At 42.2% G+C, this 26,511-nt stretch overlaps 1 protein-coding gene across 3 annotated transcripts in view; it reads right to left on the bottom strand.

The window, feature by feature from the left end:
- Positions 1-1,913: 1,913 nt before the first annotated feature.
- IFT20 (intraflagellar transport 20) overlaps positions 1,914-26,511 on the bottom strand; it is a 34,729-nt gene continuing 10,131 nt past the window's right edge. For all 3 annotated transcript variants that reach the window (XM_069227026.1, XM_069227027.1, XM_069227028.1), the window contains exons 3-5: positions 9,286-9,371; positions 4,042-4,145; positions 1,914-3,016 (exon numbers count right to left, since the gene is read on the bottom strand). In XM_069227026.1, the coding sequence (XP_069083127.1) occupies positions 2,935-3,016; positions 4,042-4,145; positions 9,286-9,371 (272 nt within the window). In that variant the 3' untranslated portion in view covers positions 1,914-2,934. The remainder of the gene's footprint in view (positions 3,017-4,041; positions 4,146-9,285; positions 9,372-26,511) is intronic.

Consider the following 26,511-nt stretch of genomic DNA (forward strand, 5'->3'; position numbering starts at 1 on the left):
CGAAGCCTGATTGGAGGACAGATGCTCATGCCCAGGCTCACACCATGTACCCCATAGGAGAGCCAATCAGTGCCTCATTGAATGGAAGTAAGGGACCCGAGAAAGTCGGTCCAGGTTGCAAAACGTCTGTCAGCACATTCGTTTTGACTTCCATAGTTGGTAGTTGTAAATCCAATACCTTGTGATACATCTCATCGCCGTGGCGAAGAATCCATTCCATTGGCCTCCTGCACGTCTAACTAAAACAGTCATCATCATAGTATGGGGAAAATGGGCCCCCTCACCTCCACTGTCATCTCCGAAGGCTGGTTCACTCTGATCACAGTCGGATATAAAAAGTAGCTGGACAACTGGGGTGCAGCTCCAAGGCAAAGGAATGGTTCTGTCTGAGTCAGATTGGATTGGGAGTTTCGATTCAATAGGCCAAGATTAATTTGGCAGAGTCAGATAGGTCTTCTTGGGCAGTGGCATCGGGCCCACGTTGAAGCCAAAAGGACGTGTAGATTGTGGTGCCTAGCTGGAAGTCGGCTCAGGTGTTGGAGTAAAGGTGGCCTACAGTGCTTTGAGTGCTCATCACCCTCACCAGTGATAATTCTCTTCCGTTACCATTGATCTATAGGGCTAACTCCTGCTTCCTCTAACAATTTAGCTGTTCTGGGTCTTTTTGATGGTGTTTGAGATGCCGAGCGTGTGATGTACAGCGAGCGCCATGTGACAAACACGGGTGTCAAGGACTAGGCTGATTTTGGAGTGTGAAGAACTTAGAGGAAGGCTTTTCTCATATAAACTGAGTCCCCAAGCCAAAGCCTATGTCTTTGTGAGAATCGAAGAGTACTGAGATTTGAGAATGGAGAGAAGCAGTGATAGATAATGGAAATAGAAAATAATAAAACAGTCCAATGTTTCCAATATGTAGTTGTCCTCTCTGGTTTAGAAAGCCTTTCTGTCCAATATGTTCATATTTAATGGGGGGGGGGGGTGCTTGGCAAAAATAGTGGTGTAAGAGACTGCTGCTGATTAGCCAAGCAACCTGGCACTGCTCAGCAGACTTTTCTCAGTCGTGTTAAGGGTTACACCTGGAGGCAGGGCTGGTTCTGACCTGGCTCCCTTGTTTCACTATTTCCCACCCCCTGCTTTTTGTAAAAGAGCCTTTGAGAAAGATTAGGACCTATTCCTAATCCATCGGAGGCACCAATGTCAGATACTGAGGAGAAGTCAGAAAAGCTGACTTTCAGCTTCAGATCCCATGCAGAAGCAGCAGCAGCCAGGCTCCTAGGCATCACTGTGCCCCCAGCCGAATCTCCCTGGAGCCAGGCCCATTCACAACTTCTCTGATGTGAAGCATGCAGGTAACTGTGGGAGAAACATCTACTTGCGCCTGCAGAGGTATGGAAAGCAGCTCTAGTTTCTTTCAGCATCTTGCCTAGTTCTCTTCCTTAACCATACACAGTGCAGAAATCAGTGGGAAGCATGCACTGTGCAGGACACAGCCCTAGCTATTGTAGGCGTACATGGAATGCAGAGGGTGGCTCTGTCTGCCTGAATGCTGGCAGTGACTAGTACAGCTTGCTGGTTGTGATATGAAATACACAGAGCCCGTGGGCGTTTACATGCATGAGTTCAGTAGGCCGAGTTAGCTGCAGTTATAGCCCTTCCCTTCATTAGGCACCATCACCTTCTGCTATAATTGATGTCAGGCAATTAAGAGGGGTTAACGACCTCACAGTTAATGCCCTGAGCAGAAGGCAATAATGCTTAGTTAATGGATTGGCTATTGGCAACTCAGAGGGGTGCACCAGAAAAAAAGTTCCAGACGCTTTAACATTCCATAAATGTCCGGTTCCCACCAGCAGTAGCGTTATTAACAAGTTTTACACAAAGCTTCACAAAATAACTAACATACACAACACACCTAAAGTAACAAGAATAATTTATTATCTGACTGCATCAAAAAAGTACTGTACACTTCAAACAGATAGAAGGGGCCTCGGAGCAATGTGCAGGCCAGAAGCCCCGCATACTTTGGTCCAAAAAAATCAACTTTAGAAAAAGACTTCGAAAACAACGAGAGAATTGAGTATTTCAAGCCCAGGGTCCGAACTCTGAGATGCTGATGAGGCACCAGCCTGATGTCCTGTCTCCAGACCACTTCTGGAATGTCACTGCAGTCTTTCCCTGTTTGACGGCGAACCCAGCTGCGTATAAAACTGTGTTTCAGATTTTGCCAACACAGCTGTGGTTGACTTGGAGCACACCATCAGAGTTGTTTAAAGCCTGCGTTTACAACACAATCCTAACAGAATTTGAGTACAGTTTTGGATAACAAAGGAAAGAAAGGCAACTTTAATGACTTTGGGGTACGAAGCATACTTTCAGTTCACAATCACACCTACAACAGATTAGCAGCTACAACCTAAAATGCAAATTAAGAAGAATGTACTCTGCAGTTAATTAATAAAAAGCACACTCAAGCTGTAAACACTTGGATTATAAACAAACTAGCAATATAGAGCGAAGTTTAATTTATGCAACTCAAAATGCACTAAGGTTCTTTGTATAGCATTCAAGCACTGGACTGGAATTGAAACTGCACTAAGATTATGGAGCTAGTAACTGCTAGACTTCTGGGCATTTTATTATAGGGGAATGGCTTTATTTTCAATTTTCTTCAGTAAGGCCATATGATTTAGCAAAGATGGGAGGATGGGCGCTTAGTCATGGAGCCCAATGACTGCCTGGTTAAAAACAGACATGTTCACTTCCAAAGGCCTGTGTTTGGTGATCCATAAGTGACCTTCCAGGTCCAGCGGATGCACTCAAGGTAACAAGAGCCACTGGTGCGGGCACAGAATCCAGAGGGAGTTGGCCCGCCACACATCCCTGTGAAGTCTTGCATGGAAATGGTCTCGGTCCTCTGTGTCAAATGTCATTCTGTTATTTCTGAAGAATGAACTGGTCGATAAACTCATTCTGCTCGGCTTCCACTTTACACAATGCTTCGTACTCAATGCGATACCTGAAAAACAGACAGAAGGATCCTCAAGAGAAGAAAACAGATGCCTGTTGCCGATCAGCTCAACCCCCGAAGCCCCAAAAAAACCACCCAGTTTTCAACACTAACAGAGAAAATTATTTTCTGGAGAAGACCAGAAATTTCCAGAAACCACCCCTTGTTGACCAATGGTGGACAACCTTGCCGCATATTATTCTAAACTTTTCCTAAGAAAAACAAATGTTAAAAGTTGGTGTTTTTTTTTTTTATAGAGAACAGTTCCACATGGCTGCGTGAGACCTGGATTATCACAAGGAAAGTTTCTTTCCTACTACGCATTGCAGTGTATACTTTTTCACATATTTCACTCATCATAAGATTAAAATGAATTGGTGCATGTATTTCAAAATTATGTACAAAAGATGTAGGAGTGGTGCCTCCATCCGCAACCATGGAATTACTGAGGTGGGGGCCATTTTGAATATTGTTTATAAGGCCCATAAAGAGTTTAGGATATTGCAATGTGCAGCTCTGAGGACAGTTGTCCAAGAAATGAGTGAAGACTAACTAGGGGACTAGATTTTTGTTTAAACATTTGAATATTGAATACAGATTTTGCAATAAAAACGGGAATTTAGTTTCCAGATCCAATCTCTGCAACTCTTACTCCAAATCTGTAGTGTCTGCCTCCGGACAGTCCTGGCACGCATAGAAAAAATATGACAATCCCATCAATACAAGCAACAGTGGGATGCAATTAACCAATGTAAATTTCCTCCTTTTCTCTGGGACGCGCAAGGATGATAAAGCACACAGTGCAATGGTCCAGGAGTCATGCATTATTTGTGTATTGTAAATTCTGCTGGCTCACGGATGAAGGGTAAAAACCCTCAATGATACAAGCCTACATAGGATCCAGACTATCCTTATTGCACTCTCTAGCCCTGGGGGAGACCAGGGGAGAGGGGGCTGCTGACACCAGCAGATGAACTGATTCAGCATCCTACAAAAGCACCCCAGTTCCTCTGCTCATTCTGGACTCCACTCACCTTTCTAGCTGCACTTTCTTTTCTGCTATCAAAGCTTGGAGCTGCTGCTGCTGTGCTTCTCTTTGCTTTGCTATAGATTTCAGCAGATTTCTAGCACCGATTGCCTGTGAGGACATAAATGGGTCAGAAGCTAAACACAAGTTCAAAAATACAGTTTCATAGCATGCCTTTGCAGTGGCGTACAGTTGTGATAAGTCTCTTGCAGTATGCACAGTTCCTTACCTCAGTCATTTTTTAAAGATTAAAAAACAGAATAAGTTTCATTTGAAAGGAGCCTTTGGCCCTCAATGCGGCAAATAAACAGTGATAGCTAGTATCATGGAACAAAGTACTGTTGGAAATAACAGCTGCGTTCCCTTTATCTAAAACCTAATCACAACTCGCCAGGTCAGTCCAAAGTGTAAGTAAACACCAGTTACAAAATGCCACCTGATTGTGACTTTCCGAGTAACGCGTTTCCTCATTCACAAAATGATTTATTTACATTTTTCAGGTGGATATTAGAAGTATTCTAAGGGGAATATGTAAATAAGAATAAAATAGATAAAGAAACAACTCATGATCTTGGATTTCCAAAGGTACACAATCAGAAGCGAGTTCCATCTCCTGGATTCTGTCCTATGGGAATGCTTCAAACACTGCAAGACTCAGTTTCAGAGACCGCGATACCCGGCAAGGTCCACCCAGTCCATAAACCTTGGCCATTACCTTGCCAGCTGGACAGATTCTACTAAACGCCCCAACTCAGCAACACCTCTAACCCTGACAACGCCATTCAGTTGGTCCCATGCTATTCTGAATTCTGCTACTTATCTTCTCCTGCCAGTCCTGAGGGAAGGAGATTCCGTGCAATGACCACCCTGTGTTATGTTACTCGTAAGTCTCAGTCCCGCAACAAATCTAACCTCAAGGTGACTTGTTACAGAATCGCACAACTGATGGAGCACCCTCACCTCTTCTACTTCATGTGAAGCCATTATAGGATTTTTCACATCCAGCATCAATTTCAAACTATACAGATTGAAGTCCTAGCATCTCTACTCATAACAATTCTGCTGCAGACCCTGTACCAACTTGGTAGATTTCCACCGAACTGTTGGTAATCTAGCTTTACTTATTTTTTGTGGAGGTTTGCCCACCACCGCTTTTTCTCCGCTTGGTAAAGCTGGCGTAAAATGTATGTTGTCCACACATGACATGGCTTGTGCTTCAGACAGGGGCGTACATCACTTGATACTAGTGCAGAACCATAACATCTTTTAGAGCTTAGGCTGAGGCACCTCTAATAACCACTGGATGGGCACGAGCCCCTCTTTCCCTATCAGCTTGGTCCAGGACAGAGGTGACTCCAGAGGCCCTACATTTGCATTCTTTGCCCCCCCCCCCCAGACACTTTTGCAAAGGAAAAGCTCTAGCTATTAACTAAGGCCACAACAGCTCGAGAGGGCCCCAGGGTCAACCGGCACAACCTCCTAACTCACACTGGTCATGGGATGAATACTATCCAAAAGTCTAGCAGTTAGACCCAGATATATGAAAAGGCTTTACCGATGTGTCTATGAGAACACGCGTTGATACAATAAGATCTGTTAAATAGGCATTGTACTCGATGTGAAATAGGACAGGGGCAGGAATGTGGAAAATAAGCTGTTTTGAGAGAGCAATAGCTTGGTTTTGTGCAATGGACTGCTTTGGAACAAAGCTACACAACGTCCCTTCTCATAGGATTGTTGACAGAAATGTATGAATCACTGTAAAATCCCAGGGATTTGCACAAGGCAGGCTGCACACTGAGAAGCCATCTAAATTCATGCTGTTGAGCCAGCTCTGGGCTTGGTGAGGGAGGGAGACAACCTTAAAGAGACTAACCTCAGAATGGGCGGGTGGGATTGAAGGTGTGGATATCTATGTTTGTCTGGTGTCCGGGTATGAACCGAGCTTATGAATTTAATTAGCTGAAGACTGAGGTATAGTTGAATACCATCAGCATTCTGACGAAGAGCATGCCAGATATTTTTTTGAAATAAATAAAATGTATTCTTAATAAAGCAGTTCTTTATATGTCGAACTAAATAATAAACATTCCATCTCATAAATTGATACAATTCTTGTGAATAGTTTACACAGTACACTAGTATCAAGAAAGCAGTGGAAAATATATGAATATGAGTTATGGTGCTTTTTACTAGCTGTGTTGCTATATCAACCCAGCTGTACTGTGGTTCTTCACATACGCCATTGTTAGACTTTACGCTTGTTAAAGGTAGGTGGGTACCAGACATTGAGTCAAGGTTAAAATACTGACTGTAGAGCAGCACATAAATAGAGGTGAGGATGCTTTGGTGCTTGGAAGCGTGTACGGTGCCATATGCTTCCGGAGATATTGTTAGTCATGTCAGGTCACCACTCTGATCACAGCTATCAATACAAAGTGCTACGCATTGTATCAGTTGGCAATCTATCCTCAAAACCAACTGCATCACCTACAAAGCTATCACAACCAGCATCCCACCTATATGGACTGACAAACGCATCGTCTCATGGGCCTATTTGTCGCCTGTTGCCTTGACACCATTAGACTGGGGCAAAGAAGCACAAAATAAAAAACACAAGGTATCAAGCCTTCTCCATCTATGCAAATTTGATCAGGAAAGACTTCCTGGTATCAGTCGGGACCGGCCCACCGCTGATCGACTTTAGGAAACAGCTGAAGACACATCTATTCAACGAAGACTACATAAAAAAGCAGTAACAGCCCACCTCCACTCTCAGAATCCAGGACTACTCACAATTCACTGACTTTATATTTTCCTTTGACCCTGCACAGAGTGCCCTGCATTTGGGCTAAGTTTGTTTCATTCAAATACCACACACATATATACAATACTGGCAAAGGTGGCCAAATGATATAGAGGAAAGAAAGCCATGGTGGTCTATGGTGAAAGCCAAAGCAGTAAATCTAAGACACTGTTATTTGCCCTTTATCTTCGATCGGTGGTTTCAGAGGCAAGAATTCCTGAAAAGTTGTTTTCCAGTAGATGTAGCAATCCTCAGGAACCCCTTAAATAGCAGCGGTCTGGAACTTTCATGAAATTCAGTTAAAGTTTGATTGCAAAATAATGAGAGCCATTTTTGGATCAGCGGCTGAGGGAGTAGATATATTGGGTGACCCAGGTTTTGTGGTTTTCGGGGCCAATACACAAAACTCTCTGTGCAATAGACACAGGGAGTTGAATTCAATCCATACTGTCACTAAAGGCCAGTACAGGACGTAAGGGCTGGTTGGATGTGGTCTAGGGCCCTTATTACGAATGTAGCGATAAATCAGATGCAGTAAAATCTCACCCAATTTTACTGTCAACAACTGGGGGAATCGGCTGTGGACTTGGAAAAAACAAGTGATTCAGGGTTTTCTGGGACCCAATGTGACAATTTTGCTGGATGTGCTTTTACCGCTGTTAATAGTGCATGCAAACTGGAAACATAAGGTCTGCAGGAAATGACATATAAGAGCAGGATGTATGTCATTTTGTGCTTACCTTCCCAATTACAGTGAAAGGGAGGGTGTTTTCCTGGAATATTAGTTAGAGCTCTTTGTTAAAATTAGCCATTTTTAAAACGTTTACTATCTGGGAACCATCTTGTGGGTTTTAAAATCCATTCTATTCCACATATTAAAGGAGGCACCCCTTTACTATCCTGATTCTGTTTTCCAGAATGGTTCCCGAGAGAATTAGAAAGTACAGATTTAGTGAGGCACAACTCCAGGTTCTTGTGGAGGATGTGGTGAAAGGGGAGCTATGACTAATGTTGCATCTGGTGTCCACAATAAGTACAAAAACGTGTCCTAAACTGTGGCAACAAATTCCACATAAAGTGCTGTGTTTGTGCGACCCCTCTCCCCCACAATCCCACCCCCCACCCTCCAAGCAGAGCAAACAAAATATTTCTGTGTCTGAGACGTTGAGTTAAGCAACTCCTCTCGAACCACAGGGGGAGACCCTAAACACTGGTGTTGGACCTGTCCCAGAATTAAAACGTACTCCCTAGGAAGAAGAGGTGTGCATTACAATAAACTTTACTAATACTGAGGGGATTAAAGAAGGTGCAGATACTGGAGGATTTAAGGAACCAGGTGAGTGCCATACAAAGTAACATAACGTATGTATATGCATCAAGAAAAGTAAGATGTGTATATATTATGACCAAATGCCATGGGTATTATTTGCATCCCTTTAACTTATTTTTAAAACATGTGTAAAAGTAGTAACAGCTGGCGGGTCTTTGCTGGCAGGAAAATAATCAAGTGTGATTCACTGATCTCACAGGACTGCATACATTTGATGTAGAGAAGAAAGGAGTAACATCCTCTGGAAAAAATAGGTGACACTCCTTGGCAACAAATAAAAGTAAACTGGCGGTGAGCGTCCTCAAACTGACTTTTTCGGATATTACCACTGATTTTCAGCTCTGCTAAGAACCAACCCAAACGTCTTCATCCAGTGCTCCATGTTGGCCAAGCAGTTGGTACGAGCAGCCGATCACACTTGGAGCAAAGTTGGGTGAGGTGGTGCAAAATTAATTCAGAGATACCATCAATATGTATAAGCGGGCCCCAAAATAAATGCATGGGTGTCACTGGAACACATGGAACTGCCTAATCACAGATACACACAACACAGATATCTAACACATCTTAAGGATATCACTAGTATACATGGGATATAGCCGCTGCATGTTTGAGTAATTTCAGTTCTTCGATTGGTATGTATGAACAGGATCACCGGCAAATTTCAAGGATATTGTCCCTGCGGGTGAGGTGGCTTCCCCACATAGTTCAAGGATATAATTGCTATGCATAAGATGAACATGCAGTACATCTCCAAAATGCTGGTGCAGAGGAGAAACATCTTCAGCACACCTCAAGGATGTTGTTAGTATTTACAACAGAAATACACAGCACATCTCAAGGATATTGCTGGTACACAGGAGACGTATACACAGCACAGCATTTGTAAGTATCAGGTGGATTCCTAGGACATCTTCAGAATAATAATAATGGAATATAGGACACACATTCACAGCACATCTCAAGGATATCACTGGCAAGCACGAATAGGCATCTTTAGCATATCCCAGAAATACCTGCTGCATGCACAAGACTGATCCCTAGCTCATTTCAAGGACAGTGTTAGAACATATGAGACAAATCACCCCCACATTTCAAAGGTTGCACAATATTACCTTTATCTTTTCAGTTTCTGCTTCTTTTGCTAGTTGATCCACAAGTTCTATTAAGCCTCCAACAATTTTTTGAAACTGTCCTATTTCTGAAGGAAAATGTTATTTTGTTAGTACAAAAAACATATAGCCTTTTTAAATAAAGAAAAAAAAAGAAACACATTTTATATCACATATTTCAAATTTCAGCAATTATAATGCTTATCTATCAAGACCACTGAAGGACTATGGATTCCTGCAGCATTTTATTTGTGTAGGAAATTCATATTTTTGGAGGGGTTCCCCTGCTGTGTTTTATTTTGAGGGCTATGGATAACTGGTGTTTTATCATCTGGGCACTTTGATCTTGCAAATCAGCCCCCAGCTACATGTGCTACTTCTGAAAAATGAATTTACAATTAAAATTGGCATTTTTTATATTTTGGTTACCTGTAATGGGGCATAAGTGACATACTATCAAATTCCAGACGGAAGTTTATAGAGAACGTTTTCCCCACTTGTATATGGAGAAAAATGTAATCAAGTGTTCAAACACATACAGTTGGCAACACGGACTACAATCCTGTGTTAAAAGGAAATGCCAAACCCATTTTCTCCTCTTAAAATGCAGGACTTTAAAGACTTGTTAAATCAGCTGTATATGTGCCATGAACAGTTAGACAAACTTACGTAGGGTGACATTTTCAGGGATCTGTCCTAAGCTCTACAAAATGTGCTAAGTACAACGCCTTTTTGACTCTTGGTGTTTTCTAATGATTAATTTCTTAGACCAACCACCATGTTGAATAACCTGCAGCCATTTTGTGTGCCTGTGTGATACTAATGTGCGGGAGTTCTCTGAAGTTAACAGCCTCATTTCAATGCCAGGTACTAAAACGTGAAAATTCTCAATTAAACTAGATCCGCATCTGAAATATTCACTGCTGTACCTTTTTCAAGGTCCTTTTTTGTTCTTCTCAATAGGATCTGAGTCACCTGTTAGAACTGCTATCTAAAGTTTCTGTTCTGTTAAGTGTATGCTGCTTCAATTGCCAATATGAAAATACGTATAAAAGTTGGGGAAAAAGTTGGGAAAATTACAGGAGGGGGTTACATTTGGTGCTCATTTGTTGGTGAGGTGAAGTTCTGTATTGCTCCAAAGCAAGACAGTATTTTTACCTATTTTTCCATAATAAATATGTTTACTTCAAGTAGTCAGGAGAGATAATTTTCTTTCACAGTGGTAACTATGGCAATCAGTCATAGGCTTCTCAGGGAGACAGTGTAGAGGTGCTCTCACTCGGAGCTCAGAAATTCACTTACGGAACGTCCAGCCCATGCTTATATTTACTACTATATATGTTCTGCTTCACACTAGAAGGTGATATTGCACACGACCATCAACATAAAATAATTTAGTGTCTCTGGGTACTACTCAGGTCGGCATCGCACTTCCTCCCTGTTCTCACACCAATCTAGGCCCTTTCCTGGTTCTAGGTGTACCTTACCTTTAGTGAATACAGCTCAGGTGCACATTAGTCACCCCAAAAATGTGTGCCGTCTCAGTTCAAGTTCCTACCACAATGAAATGGAATCAGTCTCTCACAAGTTGGCCTTGCCGTCTGGTGCTCAAACATACCTACGCACCCTCTACTGGAGAGGTGGCATGTTGGATGGCAACTCTTCTATTCTCCTCCTTAGGCACTGCAGATCTGCACAATGGTGTGCCTTCGGCGGCAGCAGTCGTCCTGAAGGACCAATGGTGAGTGTCTCTGGCTTTGTGGTCTAGTGCGGGGTCCAGGGGCTGGCAAGTTCTTGCTGGGGTCAGGCCACACTTTGGTCTTTACTCTGATAGCTACAGGCCAGGTGCAATGGGCAGTTGCAGCCCCATATGGGCATGGCTACGCACAGACCAGTAACAACACCTATTAGTTGCAAAAAAAACAAATCACAAACACACACACACACACACACACACACACACACACACACACCCTCCCTCCCTCCCTCCTTCAGCTGGTAGTTACTACTTCACACAGGCTCATCTTCAGCTGGCAGTTCCATCCTCATACAACACCACGGCTAAGAGATCCAGCAAATACCACCTGTTGCCTGTGTGGTCTGGCCTTGAAGACCTTCAACACCTGCTTTGCACCTGTGAAAAACTCACACCTGAAAGGAACGCTCTACTGAAAAAATTACTAAAATGATAGAGGCCGCCGAAAAAGGAGGCAAGCTGTGCTGGCATGCTTTGCCCCAGGAGACCTAAGGTTGAACTGTCAACTGGTCAAATTTTTAACTCCGATAACAAAAAAGCAGCAGAGGGGCCAATATGAAACTCAGTGAGGCAACCTGCTTTGAGATCCCTTCTCATACGGAACTGTAGCCGACTAATGCTTTTAGATTAACCAAGTATTAAACGCTAAATGTATTTTATGGTAGCACAGAATTTGATAATTCTTTTAGTAATGTATGAAACTGTGAACATGGTTATAATACAATGGTTTTAAGTAACTATGCAAAGAAAGCATCTATCAATCTATCATACAGGCTGATGTTGGCATACAATCACAACCCTGTCTAGGCCTCTGCAACTGCAGTCACGAAACTGCATTCCCTGCCTGTAACTGGCACAGCAAGACTGCAGCCACGCTGCCCTCAGTTTCAACAGTCCTCTCTTCAGACTGTCCCAGACATCCTGCTCCTTCCTGGACAGATATTCCACCTGCAGGGCTGGCAGGCACCAACCCTCCGTAAGCAAGCAGGTAGGCTTCTATGCACTCCATGACATGCTTGCAGCTCCTCTAGGCAGAGGTCCACATTTCAAGTGATGTCCCCTCACCTCTGGGAGACCGGATGTCAGACAGCCCTCTATGTACTCTGCTTAGCATCTTTTTCCTTGTCAGAGGAGACTTGGAACCAGTGGGTTAGTGAGGTCCCACTTGAAGGCACAAAAGTCAGAAACAAGATGTGGATCCAAAGTTTGGAACCGTAAACTGGTTTAGGGTGGTCCTCCATTGAGGTGTCCTTTCCAGGCTGCTCTCAAACACAGCCTTTGTATAAAGTGATACTTCTCACAGCAGACTAGTGTCCAGCCAGCAACATCCACAACAGAGACACAAAGAGGTGTGAAGTCTCTCTACCTCACTGTCATCAACCCAACAAAAGAAGTAATCAGGGAAAGGCAAAATACCAGCTCTCTCCTGAAGGTTTCATCATATTGCACAACAGAGTCTGCAGCTCCACCCCTCGCCCCTACCATCCATCAAATGGCAGTGTTGGGAAATACTAATGAGCAGCTCCTTACGAAGCAAAAAGCATAATGAAATACTAAAAGTAGACCTGTCTCCACTCTGTTTACTTCACTGTCTACATCTCACCCCACCAGTTTCAGGAATGTGAGAAATACACCTTGACTGTCCCAGAACAGCTCACTTCCACTGTGTGCAAAGCCAGGCCAGGGATATCCAAAAACTGATTCCACTGACCTCCATAGCTCTTGCTCACTCAAACACAATATGCATGTACCACTCAGGCTACACCCACAAACATGCAGAACATGCACTTTGGATGAAAGGGATTAGGTTAAGTCCTAAATTTACATGAGTGGGCCATTAGGCCTTCTCTCCAGTGGCTCATCTAAAAAGGTCTGATTACACTAGATTCTCAAAACATTGTAGGCTGCAACCACCTCTTTGTCTATATGCTAACACCACGATAGAGACAGCAGTCCACTGTCAGTAAATGAGCGCACACTTGGTGCGCCCCTCAAGGTCACTGGACAGGCCCAGGCCCTTCTCACTTCAGGGAAATGCCATTGCCTCTGCGCACGCTAGATTAGTGCGACTCCAGGGCAAAAATCAAGCATCATATACAGGCAGTTAGGTATCAGGGCAGAGGAACACGGTTGTACACCATGTATGGGACACTCCATCCCAACACCTTCAAAGCCATATCTGTGCATAGAACAGTTTTAAAGTAACACTGCAACTTAAAATCTTCTACAACACCTCTTTCACTGGACGGAGCCTTGCAGGCTGCCCGTGTGGTGGAGAAGCAGATGTGACCAACAGAGTAGACTGGCCTCAGGTGGAGCAGGGAGAGAGTGGGAAGGAAATCAGATCCCAGTTGGCACTGTGAGAGTGCTTTTACAATAACCTACTAGATGTGTGTGTTGAGGGGGAGGGATAGCTCTCTGGATACAGTGTAAAGGGTCTGTATCTCCAGGTTGTAGATCATTACCATCAAGCTCTTATCTCTCGATTGCTTGGCAAGTAGAGGTTATCAGCCTGCTCTAAGGTTGGAGTTCATTTTGGAAGTAGTGTCTATCCAGCAGGGTCAAGTCCATTGTTTATTGTCAGCAAAATCTTTGGAGTACCAGACTTTGCCTTTCTCCTGCTTGTTGCACTTGGGTGTGGACGTTCACACAGCTTTAAAAAAAATGTTCAAGTTGTTTACAATGGTTTTGGCTTTGGGCGTGGAGCTGAAAGGGTGAGAGATGAGTTCAACACTTGATTGTCAACGAGGAAGGTCTGGTCTTCTCTTTTGTGTTGACCTTGGTCTGTTAGTAGGACCACAGCAGGAAAATGGGGATGGCAATGTGATCGGTCTGCTCCAGTGGGAAGGTGGTTTGCAGTCGATTGTTGTTAATGTTGAGAAGACAAGATCGAGAATGTGACCTTTTGAGTGTGTTATGGTGTACCATCTTGAGTGCATTGATGAGACAAGGAGAGTGCCTTGTTGTTTTTTTTGCCTTGTGTGTTCTGAGATGTTGAAGTTTCCCAAGAGGATGATGGGAGGATGTTAGATGGATGAGGTAGTGGGGAGATATTGGATTTCATTAATCTAGTCCTTGTTTTGCCCAGGAGGCCTGTAGATGAGATGGAAGATGGTGGTCTGAATCATGCCAAGAGCCCTTCAACGTATGGTGAGAGCTCAATCATCATGTAGCACTGGCAAAGCTCTCTCGGCTTCTACTCCCACCAATGTTTGCCAAGTCATCTCTTGCCATCTGTGACACCACCATTTACACTTGTTTTTTCAAGCCAGTGAAATTTGTATTCTAAGACTTAAGGTTTCACTTTTACCGCTATAGGTGGGGCCAAAATACACCACTATGTCAAGTGCTTCTTCATAAAGAGTCAAAACTGACTGAAGGGGTGACAACACATTGCCACTTAGCAGCCTTGTCCACAAATATATCAACATGTGACGTTGTTGATCTTCAGTTGCAAAATTACTAAGTGGCTCCCCATTCAAATACTATACTACTAACTACACCAATGTGTCACTAGTTGTACAATGTGTCTCCAAATGTATAGGTCACAATGTGTCACCAGCAAAAAAGAATTGGGACTCCATAATGACATGTCACAGTAGGTCACTTGGTAATCAATGTGTCTCTATAAGAAATAGTAAGAATGTGTAGCTAGCTGATCAGTAGACCTTTAGAATGGCTCTGATGTGGATAGTCACTGAAGGTTACCTTTGAACCAAAGGAGTCCCAATGCTGTGCACGGTACTGGCAAGGTTTGAGTGCAGCAGTTGGCAGCACACAATAGAGGTTTCCTGTGTGATCCAGGTGTACGGTTTCCTTGTGTGAAATGAGAAACAGTCTACAATGAATGCTGCAAACACGAAGTATTAGATAGTTTGCAACGAATACTGAGGTCACAGAGGGTTAGACTGAGCATGTTTTCCGTAAAATGGTATAGAAAGGAAAGTGGACTGTGGATGGGACATGCAAAGAGGTAAACATGTTCTGACTGAGTCAGTCTAGACTTAAATAGAATACAACACAAATAACTGCAAAGAAGACCAGAGTGACTTTCTCAAATCCAAAAGAATATTTACAGTGAAAAGAATGATTTATTTAGACTAGGAGCACAAGGCATCTTGGAGAAGAAAGAGATAGGATTCATGAGACAGTGAAAAGAAATAGTAGGAAGTTTAAGTGTAATCCGGAAAGTAGTCTACGTTGTACCCAATGTGACAATAGGGAAACTGCAAGACATTATCAATAGATCCATGTAAAACTTTCCCCTTTGCTAATGAGAACTAGCTCTTCCTAAGTGACAGACAGCAAGTGCTAGTTCTAGGTGCCAGGCAGTGACTTAAAAGCTTTGACAGATGGCTATCAAAACCAGCCACGTTCCGATGCATGCCATCTGCTAAGGTGTGTCCCTATAAGGACGTGTCAGTAGCAGCGCAAAACATTCTCATATTGTGGTGTCAAAGTCCGACAAGTTAAATTATCTATTCAGAATAATGTGTAATAAACTGCAGTCAACTGATACCATCATTTGTACTACTTATTTTACCTTCTATACAATTGAGACCATGACCCATTCATCAATTTCATACTTCTAATTTATGTTACAACTAAAACTGACTATTTACTAGAAGTAGACGTGCCAACTAATTAACAAGGAGAGCCGAGTCACAGCTAAGCCAAGGGTCGGCTCTGTCTCTAAGAACTCATGTACAAGCCGAATACTGAAAATATTTGGCATGTAAATCATGCAACAAACCTCATGTCTGAATATGACCTAACCTTGTATATGACACGGTGTCTTTAAAATTTAAAAAGCTGTATTTATTTAACATGCGGAAGTGTTTCACCTTAGTATTTCAGATATCATTGCATACAGATTATTTATTAAACAGGAGTGTTTTTAAACATGAACTGAGAAGCATTCCTGCCACCGCCCTCATGATAATGCTATTAGTAAACTAAAAGGCAAGTCAGTTGTCTTGTGTACCTTATATGTGTCTAGATTCTTATTACAGATCAGGCAACACATTTTGAACTTGCGTGGGCCGGCTGCTCTTCTAATGCACTCAGTGGAAAGTTCACGTGAACACTTATTTTCCAGTGGTGCGATCCAGTTACAATTCAAGTATTAGTATGGATCCGACGTTTTCTCATCTTGGACTGTTTCATCTTGAGAATCGTGGCTTTTTAATCTAAGCATTAAGAGTGAGAATTGGCCACTCAAACTCTCACATTGTTCCTGATCATGTGTTGTCCATCAAGGGTTCATCTTAGTACCTACCCTATTTAACATTTACATGGAGCCACTTAGAATGTAATTTTGTAAAAGGTCACATCATAATTCCTCAATATACATATGATACTCCATTGTACCTGATAAGAACTCTTCATAGTGTTTCCACATCACACAAACAGTTTGTGTAACCGAGAAATGCTGCACACTCTTGTGAAATCCAAAGAATTGAGGAAAGGCTCTAACTTCATATTAGTTGTTCACTTCCTTGTGGTTTCTCACATTTAAGAAACTCAACTCTGATTGGAGCACCTAAAGCCAACCTGGAGCCATTAAAGCAGTTGTTCACTCAGAGGCCAGGTTTGTCTCTGGTACAAACATATTTGATCATATCACCCCGGTATTAAAAGAAATGCACTGCGTCTCACTGGAAGTAAAGATTACATTAAACACGGCCTGCATTATTGTCAAGGTACTCCATGAAAAACAACCAGAATACCTATACAACTCACTAAAAATATCATCTGGCAAAGAACCTCTGAGAAGCAAAGACACTTTCTGGCTAGAATCAAAATAATTCTTGCACCAATCAGCTGCTAATCAATATTTCTCACCTGTTGCTCCAACACTTGGGTACTAACTCAAAGAAGAAATCATATACTTTCATTTACGAAAAAGCTTGAAACTCAAATGTGTCATAGCCATCTAAATTGTCTCTGCTTTCTTTAATTATCCAGCTTATGAGTCAACCCCCTACTTATAGTTTTCATCCAAGCTCCAAACCTTTCTGCCGTTGCTAGTTTAACTTAACTGCATACTTGCATTATAAAAGAACTAAAGTTTTCTGCCTTACAAAATTCTAACTAAACCTCTCTCTTACTTTTTTTTTTTTTTTTTTTTTAACATCTTTTTGTCGTCTTACATATGGTAACTAGATTGCATTTTATCAGTTCCACGTCTTGCACTCCCTCCCTCTATACTAGTCCTCACACCACCTAACACTTCCACACACTTTTAAACCCTGCAGGATTTCCAAGCACTACTTCTACCTTATATCAATCCCTCTAATCAACCTTACTTTGCTCTAGTCCCTGTTTCAACACACTTGTTCACCAATTATTTCACTAATGATATTTATTACGAATTAACATTTAGTTATTTGTCCTTACACCAATAAGGATTTTGTATCAGCCTTTATTACAGCATCTTATTCTGTGTAAGAGAAACCTTCTCAACATTTGGTTATGTAAAGCCTGCAGATAGCATTTGGTCTTAATATGCTGTATAAAAATATAAATGAATTAAACAAATATTTGGACAAGGCGAGTCTATCAGCTAACATCGCTTATGCAGGTGCCACGTATCCCTGTCTTCAGATATCCCTCAGCTCCTCTGCAGAATGGCTTCAGCACCTCGTAAGACATTCATGGTTATACTGTGCGCACTTAGACTAGGGTCAGGAGGGATGCTTCATTTGTTATTTTACCAATAGAAGGTTAATTTGCTTCTCATTGTCTTCACCTCTGAAGTAACAGGGCTTCCAACACTGATTGATGACTCCCAGAAGCCATAGAAACTGCTATATTTTGTTGTTTTCTGCCTTGGAATAAAAGGAAGATGTACTGCCTGATGCATGGAGAGAAGCGGTGTCCTAATCAGGAGGATAAAGGGCACGATCCAGCTGACTGAAGCCAGTCAGGCGGTTGTCTCAGTTGTCTCATGGAAGTGAGCTGCCCAGAAGCCTAGGGCCCTTGTAACTGAGATAACCCTGGCACAACAGAAGACGTCAGCTTTGAAAAAAAGCTGATGACCTGCTGGAGATATGACAGGACTGCAACTGTGGTGAGCCTCAAACACTGGGTCTTGTTGGTACCTTTTGTTCACAATATGGGAGCCACTATCACCCATACGCCATTGAGACAGACATATACTCCTTTCATTATAGTCTCCAGGTGGGTATCTGGATGACAGACACTAGTTGCCCCTTACAAAGACATTACATTTTAAAGAAGTGACTGGACTTTAAATGTCAGGCTCCTGATTCCTAACCAGCACTGTTGGATCAGGTGGATGACCAAAGTGCAATGTGTACCCCAGCCACCTCAGTATTTTGTTTTACCAAAATCCATTGATAATAAGACAAAGGCCTGCAAATTTGGTGCCCTGGAACATCGACTGAGGAGTCTAGCCATTGCCAGCAACAGTAGTCCTGCTGCTTGTAATTTTTACTTTGGAGGGTGGGGAGAGTGGTGGGGGAGGCAGATGGTGCAGTAAATGGGTTTCGGTTTAACCATGATTATTTACTTAGCAACAGCAATACAATCCAGCAACCCTGTTAAGTGGGCACTGGATCTTTGACTTTAGACCAGTTTTTGGCATTCTAAAGCTCATTTGTATGTTAGTGGGAATGCAATTTCACATTGGGTGGTGAAACTTCGAGTATTAAAACATTTTGTGCTATATGATATTTTAGCAAATTCTTGTCTGTTAGGTTAAAAAACCCTACTATTGACCTTTCTACCATCTTTATCATTGGTACTCCGCAAGATAAAGAGCAGATGTTTGTTAGTGTAACTGATACACTGTTAACATTCTGTCTGGCATCTTTAGGTTTGACTGACTTGATAGCCGTGAACAAAGCCATTGTAAAGACACCTGAGATCCAAGTGTTCCCCACATGGAACCAAGGTTTTCTGATTCTTTATCCATCGGACACCACTGACCATTGGTGCCAAAGTTATTTTGCATAGAACATCTTAATACTTAATTAGTATAATTGTATTTGTCATCCTGCTTCAGCCCCCAAAGGCGTTAGATTCTCAGCATAAACAAAGATCTAGTATTTTTAAAAGCTATAGCTTAGCTCAGACTAGATATTGATGGTGAGTGTGGTTACCGTCATATTGCAGCAAAGTTCCAAACCGACTACTATTACCCAGAGTAAGTCTTCACTATTGATCATTGCCACCTTTGAAGGAAGCTTCAAGCATAAAAAAGGAGTACCTTCAAGAGTCAATTAGATTTCAATAATACCTGAAACCATGGGACAGAGGTAGTAAACTAGATAACCAACCACGTATACAGCTCGGTAAACAATCATTGCTCCATGAACCGAACTAGACACAAGGCCTAATACCGTATCATTCTCAAAAAAAGAAAAAAAAAATCAAAACCCAAGAAATAAAATCTTGAAGTAATCGGTCTCCTGCGCATGACAATGTCAACTTAAGACAAAGAAGTCTTCAAAGAGCTGGATGTACGACCACACTGTAGTTTATTTAGTAGTTCAGTATCAAACTGAGTCAGACTTATGGCATGTGTCGAGACAGTTAAAAATTGGTAGAATGGAGAGGTGTGACTAAGAGTCTGAGTGCAATGTGATATGTTCCACAGACAATTCTGCATGCGTGAAGTTACATTTCAGTTAGGGAAAACAGATTACCATCTGATTCACAAACAAATCATTGAAGACACAAAGCTATTACTTATGTCACATTTGTTGCCATGCTTGGCCATTTTACACCCATAATCTTTATTTCTATCATCACAGCACATTTTGGATAATTCATATAATACAGTTGGGTTCACTAAAGAAAGAAAAAAAAGTTTTTTGTTGGTGAATATTGCTTCTCTTCAATTAATTTCCATACAAAGGACCTTCAATATAAAACTTAAAATCACAATCAGTTAGGAGCACACCTGCCTAACATCCCAGCAAATAATCTGCCCCATTGCATCATGATAAATGTAGTTTCCTCAAAAAACGAACTCAGTTACTTTTAAATATTTCACCTCTAAATAGGTGCAGCCTTTGCTGTTCATCTCTGGACACATGTGTTTCTGGGTTAATCCCTTCTTCACCAGAGAACAAGTTTGCGGGGTGCTGGAAATGCTGCCATTAATCATCCGGTTTCAATACCTCTTCACTGGCATGCTCCAGAGCTCGTCAGCCCAGTGGCTCAAGGGAGCCTTTTTAAAGTCACAATCAGTTAGGAGCACACCTGCCTAACATCCCAGCAAATAATCTGCCCCATTGCATCATGATAAATGTAGTTTCCTCAAAAAACGAACTCAGTTACTTTTAAATATTTCACCTCTAAATAGGTGCAGCCTTTGCTGTGCATCTCTGGACACATGTGTTTCTGGGTTAATCCCTTCTTCAGCAGAGAACAAGTTTGCGGGGTGCTGGAAATGCTGCCATTAATCATCCGGTTTCAATACCTCATCACTGGCATGCTCCAGAGCTCGTCAGCCCAGTGGCTCAAGGGAGCCTTTTTAAAGTCACAATCAGTTAGGAGCACACCTGCCTAACATCCCAGCAAATAATCTGCCCCATTGCATCATGATAAATGTAGTTTCCTCAAAAAACGAACTCAGTTACTTTTAAATATTTCACCTCTAAATAGGTGCAGCCTTTGCTGTGCATCTCTGGACACATGTGTTTCTGGGTTAATCCCTTCTTCAGCAGAGAACAAGTTTGCGGGGTGCTGGAAATGCTGCCATTAATCATCCGGTTTCAATACCTCTTCACTGGCATGCTCCAGAGCTCGTCAGCCCAGTGGCTCAAGGGAGCCTTTTTAAAGTCACAATCAGTTAGGAGCACACCTGCCTAACATCCCAGCAAATAATCTGCCCCATTGCATCATGATAAATGTAGTTTCCTCAAAAAACGAACTCAGTTACTTTTAAATATTTCACCTCTAAATAGGTGCAGCCTTTGCTGTGCATCTCTGCACACATGTGTTTCTGGGTTAATCCCTTCTTCAGCAGAGAACAAGTTTGCGGGGTGCTGGAAATGCTGCCATTAATCATCCGGTTTCAATACCTCTTCACTGGCATGCTCCAGAGCTAGTCAGCCCAGTGGCTCAAGGGAGCCTTTTTAAAGTCACAATCAGTTAGGAGCACACCTGCCTAACATCCCAGCAAATAATCTGCCCCATTGCATCATGATAAATGTAGTTTCCTCAAAAAACGAACTCAGTTACTTTTAAATATTTCACCTCTAAATAGGTGCAGCCTTTGCTGTGCATCTCTGGACACATGTGTTTCTGGGTTAATCCCTTCTTCAGCAGAGAACAAGTTTGCGGGGTGCTGGAAATGCTGCCATTAATCATCCGGTTTCAATACCTCTTCACTGGCATGCTCCAGAGCTCGTCAGCCCTGTGACTCAAGGGAGCCTTTTTAAAGTCACAATCAGTTAGGAGCACACCTGCCTAACATCCCAGCAAATAATCTGCCCCATTGCATCATGATAAATGTAGTTTCCTCAAAAAACGAACTCAGTTACTTTTAAATATTTCACCTCTAAATAGGTGCAGCCTTTGCTGTGCATCTCTGGACACATGTGTTTCTGGGTTAATCCCTTCTCCCTTGAGCCACTGGGCTGATGAGCTCTGGAGCAGGCACTGCATGCCAGTGAAGAGGTATTGAAACCGGATGATTAATGGCAGCATTTCCAGCACCCCGCAAATTTGTTCTCTGCTGAAGAAGGGATTAACCCAGAAACACATGTGTCCAGAGATGCACAGCAAAGGCTGCACCTACTTAGAGGTGAAATATTTAAAAGTAACTGAGTTCGTTTTTTGAGGAAACTACATTTATCATGATGCAATGGGGCAGATTATTTGCTGGGATGTTAGGCAGGTGCGCTCCTAACTGTTTGTGACTTTAAAAAGGCTCCCTTGAGCCACTGGGCTGACGAGCTCTGGAGCAGGCACTGCATGCCAGTGAAGAGGTATTGAAACCGGATGATTAATGGCAGCATTTCCAGCACCCCGCAAATTTGTTCTCTGCTGAAGAAGGGATTAACCCAGAAACACATGTGTCCAGAGATGCACAGCAAAGGCTGCACCTACTTAGAGGTGAAATATTTAAAAGTAACTGAGTTCGTTTTTTGAGGAAAGTACATTTATCATGATACAATGGGGCAGATTATTTGCTGGGATGTTAGGCAGGTGCGCTCCTAACTGTTTGTGACTTTAAAAAGGCTCCCTTGAGCCACTGGGCTGACGAGCTCTGGAGCAGGCACTGCATGCCAGTGAAGAGGTATTGAAACCGGATGATTAATGGCAGCATTTCCAGCACCCCGCAAATTTGTTCTCTGCTGAAGACGGGATTAACCCAGAAACACATGTGTCCAGAGATGCACAGCAAAGGCTGCACCTACTTAGAGGTGAAATATTTAAAAGTAACTGAGTTCGTTTTTTGAGGAAACTACATTTATCATGATGCAATGGGGCAGATTATTTGCTGGGATGTTAGGCAGGTGCGCTCCTAACTGTTTGTGACTTTAAAAAGGCTCCCTTGAGCCACTGGGCTGATGAGCTCTGGAGCAGGCACTGCATGCCAGTGAAGAGGTATTGAAACCGGATGATTAATGGCAGCATTTCCAGCACCCCGCAAATTTGTTCTCTGCAGAAGAAGGGATTAACCCAGAAACACATGTGTCCAGAGATGCACAGCAAAGGCTGCACCTACTTAGAGGTGAAATAGTTAAAAGTAACTGAGTTCGTTTTTTGAGGAAACTACATTTATCATGACGCAATGGGGCAGATTATTTGCTGTGTTGTTAGGCAGGTGCGCTCCTAACTGTTTGTGACTTTAAAAAGGCTCCCTTGAGCCACTGGGCTGACGAGCTCTGGAGCAGGCACTGCATGCCAGTGAAGAGGTATTGAAACCGGATGATTAATGGCAGCATTTCCAGCACCCCGCAAATTTGTTCTCTGCTGAAGAAGGGATTAACCCAGAAACACATGTGTCCAGAGATGCACAGCAAAGGCTGCACCTACTTAGAGGTGAAATATTTAAAAGTAACTGAGTTCGTTTTTTGAGGAAACTACATTTATCATGATGCAATGGGGCAGATTATTTGCTGGGATGTTAGGCAGGTGCGCTCCTAACTGTTTGTGACTATAAAACTTAAAATATTACACTTAGAAAATGAATGTTTACTCCCATTTATACCCCTTATAAGACTTTACATCAACCACTTCTTCCTCCTTTCATTACATTAACAGACTTCATTAATGCCTATTCACAATATCTTGCATATGTAGGCTCTTCAAAGATACATTCTTCCACACGTGTGAAGACTGACCCTGGATAGTCTATCGACAAATCAAATTATTTCTATGAGACTATCTTGTGCTCCTCACCCACAAGAGCCTTAATAGATTTAACATGCTATTGTCCACATTGTAAACTTTGTTCCAGCAATCCTGCTTATGTTCTCTCATGTATGCTCTCTTAATAGCAGTTTCATTTTATTTCATTCTTAATCATATCTTCTGGTTTATATACAAGTTATTCAAACAAAGAGAAGTAGAAAATGATCTTGTTTATTGCTGTCCTATTTTACATAGATCGGCTTTGGCCTTATGGCATCGTTCTAATGTCTGGATCAGTTTGACGTTTTTTATTTATTTTGAAAATCATCTGCTCTCTTTTCCTTGTACACATAGTTTATGCAGAAGTTTCTTACTGAACACAAAACCATGCTAGAATAAATAAATAAAGGCAAGAACTGCCGACAGCCCAAGAAAATGCTGTCATAACCTACTAGAAAAAAAAAAAAACACACCTCATAAATCTGATCAGATGCCATTCAAAAGCATTCATAAATTTATCCTAGAAGAAATGATGCATTTAGTATTAAAAAAAACCATGAAAGGTAGTCAAAGAAATATCTGTGCAATCAAGTATCTTTAATAGTGGCTCGTGGGATGTACAGACCACCTAAAAGTATTTAATTAACAGAAAGATTTTGAATTGCCTTATCGGATTACCTGAAAATGGTCAAACAATCTAACACAATGCAGGATGAAGAAGTTGAGATGTACAGAGGGAGTAGAAAAACAGGAAAGGAAGTATTGTTCCTTCTTCAAAAGTCACCGATGAAGCATCACTTAGAAAATGGTCTCTCTAGATTGAGGTCACGTATTCAGAAGGGATCTATGTGTTTATTTCTGAACAAATAACTAACTATTAATAATAATAAATGTGTATGTGCACAGCTGCGTCCCAAGAAGAGTTCTGGTGCTAGGGGATTAGAATTAATTTTGGGAGATAAGAGTATGGGAAGACGCAAGCTATTCTATTTAAAGGCAACTATTGCAAGTTGGTTTAAAATCATACGGCGTAGTACCAAAAGCTCATGCTTGGACCAATTGGGCTTTGTTCCCCAAATAAGCACTACAGCAAATCTGCATAGGTTGGCTGATGTTAACTTCTTTGTTGAGATGGAGAAGAAGGATTATGCTGTGGCTCCCTCAACAGCGTAAAAAGCATTAAAGCATTTGACACTACTCAATGGGAATTTATTCTCGACATAACAGGGATATATATTTTTGGTGTCACATTCATGAGTTGGATTCGATTATTATACATCGATATCAGAGCCAGGGTGAGAATAAGTAGGGTGATATCGGAAAACTGGGGCACAGTACCAGATGTCTGCCCACTGTTGTCTCTCCTACTTGCACTGGCTATAGAACCACTGGAGGGAGTGTTGAGAAAAGAGGTGTCTGCATAAAATATTAAGATGGTGAATACGTGTCATAGAATGTCATTATATGCAGATGAAGTATTAGTCTGCTTAGATGGCCCTGAGAGAACACCCCATGTAGGCTGCAGATACTGGACAAGTTTGGAACGATATTGAGCCTGTGAACTAATTGGTCTACATCGCTATTGTTTCCTTTTGGAGCTTTGGCCAGAAGTGCAGTGAACGAACTGCAAGAATGGGGGATGAAATGGCAACCCAACTCTCTGAACTATTGTGTGATACACATTACACACGATCAATGGGATATTATATTATAAAATGCTGGTAAGGTATCGGAGGGTGTGCAGTGTTCCATGCTCTCTGCCCCTGTCCTTAATGTGAAGAGTACTGATAGTGAATATACTGATGTAGCTACAATGCCTAGGCCTTTATGGGGAGAAGGTGAGGTATGGGGGGGCAAGATCAATATTCATTGATACTGGTCGTACATTATCTTCCGGTATATTTTAGTCCACCTTAAGGAATTCAAAGTTGTCCAGTCTTACCCTTGCTTGGTGGACTAGTTCTTGCCAGACTTGGAGTGTTATTTTCCTCGCAGGTGCAACACCTGGGGTAGTCTGATGACCAGCCTAACTGGTAGACATCCCTGCCTGGTGGATGCCATGAAACTGAGCCTTTGGAGTCACAGTTGGTTTCCAAACAGATAGACTGAGGGTCCAGTATTTAATGTCCCTGATGTTCAAAGTATGGAATATGCCAGCAAAGTGAATAGTTAGGAGGGTGCCTTTTCCATCTGAAACTACACTCTGCGATTTACCTCACTTTTATAAAATGTAAAATGAGATGAGAGTCTTAAGGTGGATAGGGGGGTTGATGAGCATGGGCTATCTACATAATCGCCAGGGATGACATCAGAACCATCCTCGACTGGGGACAATCGGCCGCCCTGATCCTCCTCAACCCATCGGCGTCTTTCGACACTATCTACCACCACACCCTGATCAACAGGCTTCATCAGATCGAAATCCAAGACAACGCCCTCAAATGGATTGAATCCTTTCTCTCCGGAAGAACTCAGAGAGTCTACCTTCCTCCTTTCACCTCACACCTACAAAGCCCTTCACAGCCGAGGACTAGCATACATCACCCCCTTTGATTGAGAGATGCTTTTACAACATTTGCAGAGTGTTAGAAATGGGGGTTCTGGTTGGTTAGGGTTTGCACCTAAACCAGGCAGAACCCACCACTCTAGTCAGGGCAAGAAAATTACACACCAAAGATAACCTGCGCTCACCCCCTGGTATCCCCATAGGCAATGTGTAAAGCGTTTGTGAAACAATGTCACACCAGCCACACAATAAATACACCACAAAAGAGACTGCACACAAGATTATATAAAAATATGTTTCTATATGGTAACATATACCACAGGTCCAAATAACATGGATCATAAAAACTTTGCGTATTAGGCTTCAATCATAATTATGTTGCATATTACACTGACTTCATAAACACTCTGATGATACTCGTTGTCCTGGACAAGACAGGGTATTAGCAACAGCAACCTATATCAGTAAATATTTATACAAACGGGGCCGACTTGGGGGAAGGCATCTCGGTTGCCAAGCAATGGGGACTATCTAATCAGCATAGGTGTGCAAAAAAACAAAAGTCTGTATGGCAGGGTGACATAGATTACATATTCAGTACCAGCAATGCACAAACCTATGATAGATAGCC

This window comes from Pleurodeles waltl, chromosome 3_2 (genome assembly GCF_031143425.1).
Source record: "Pleurodeles waltl isolate 20211129_DDA chromosome 3_2, aPleWal1.hap1.20221129, whole genome shotgun sequence".
Lineage (NCBI taxonomy): Eukaryota > Metazoa > Chordata > Amphibia > Caudata > Salamandridae > Pleurodeles > Pleurodeles waltl.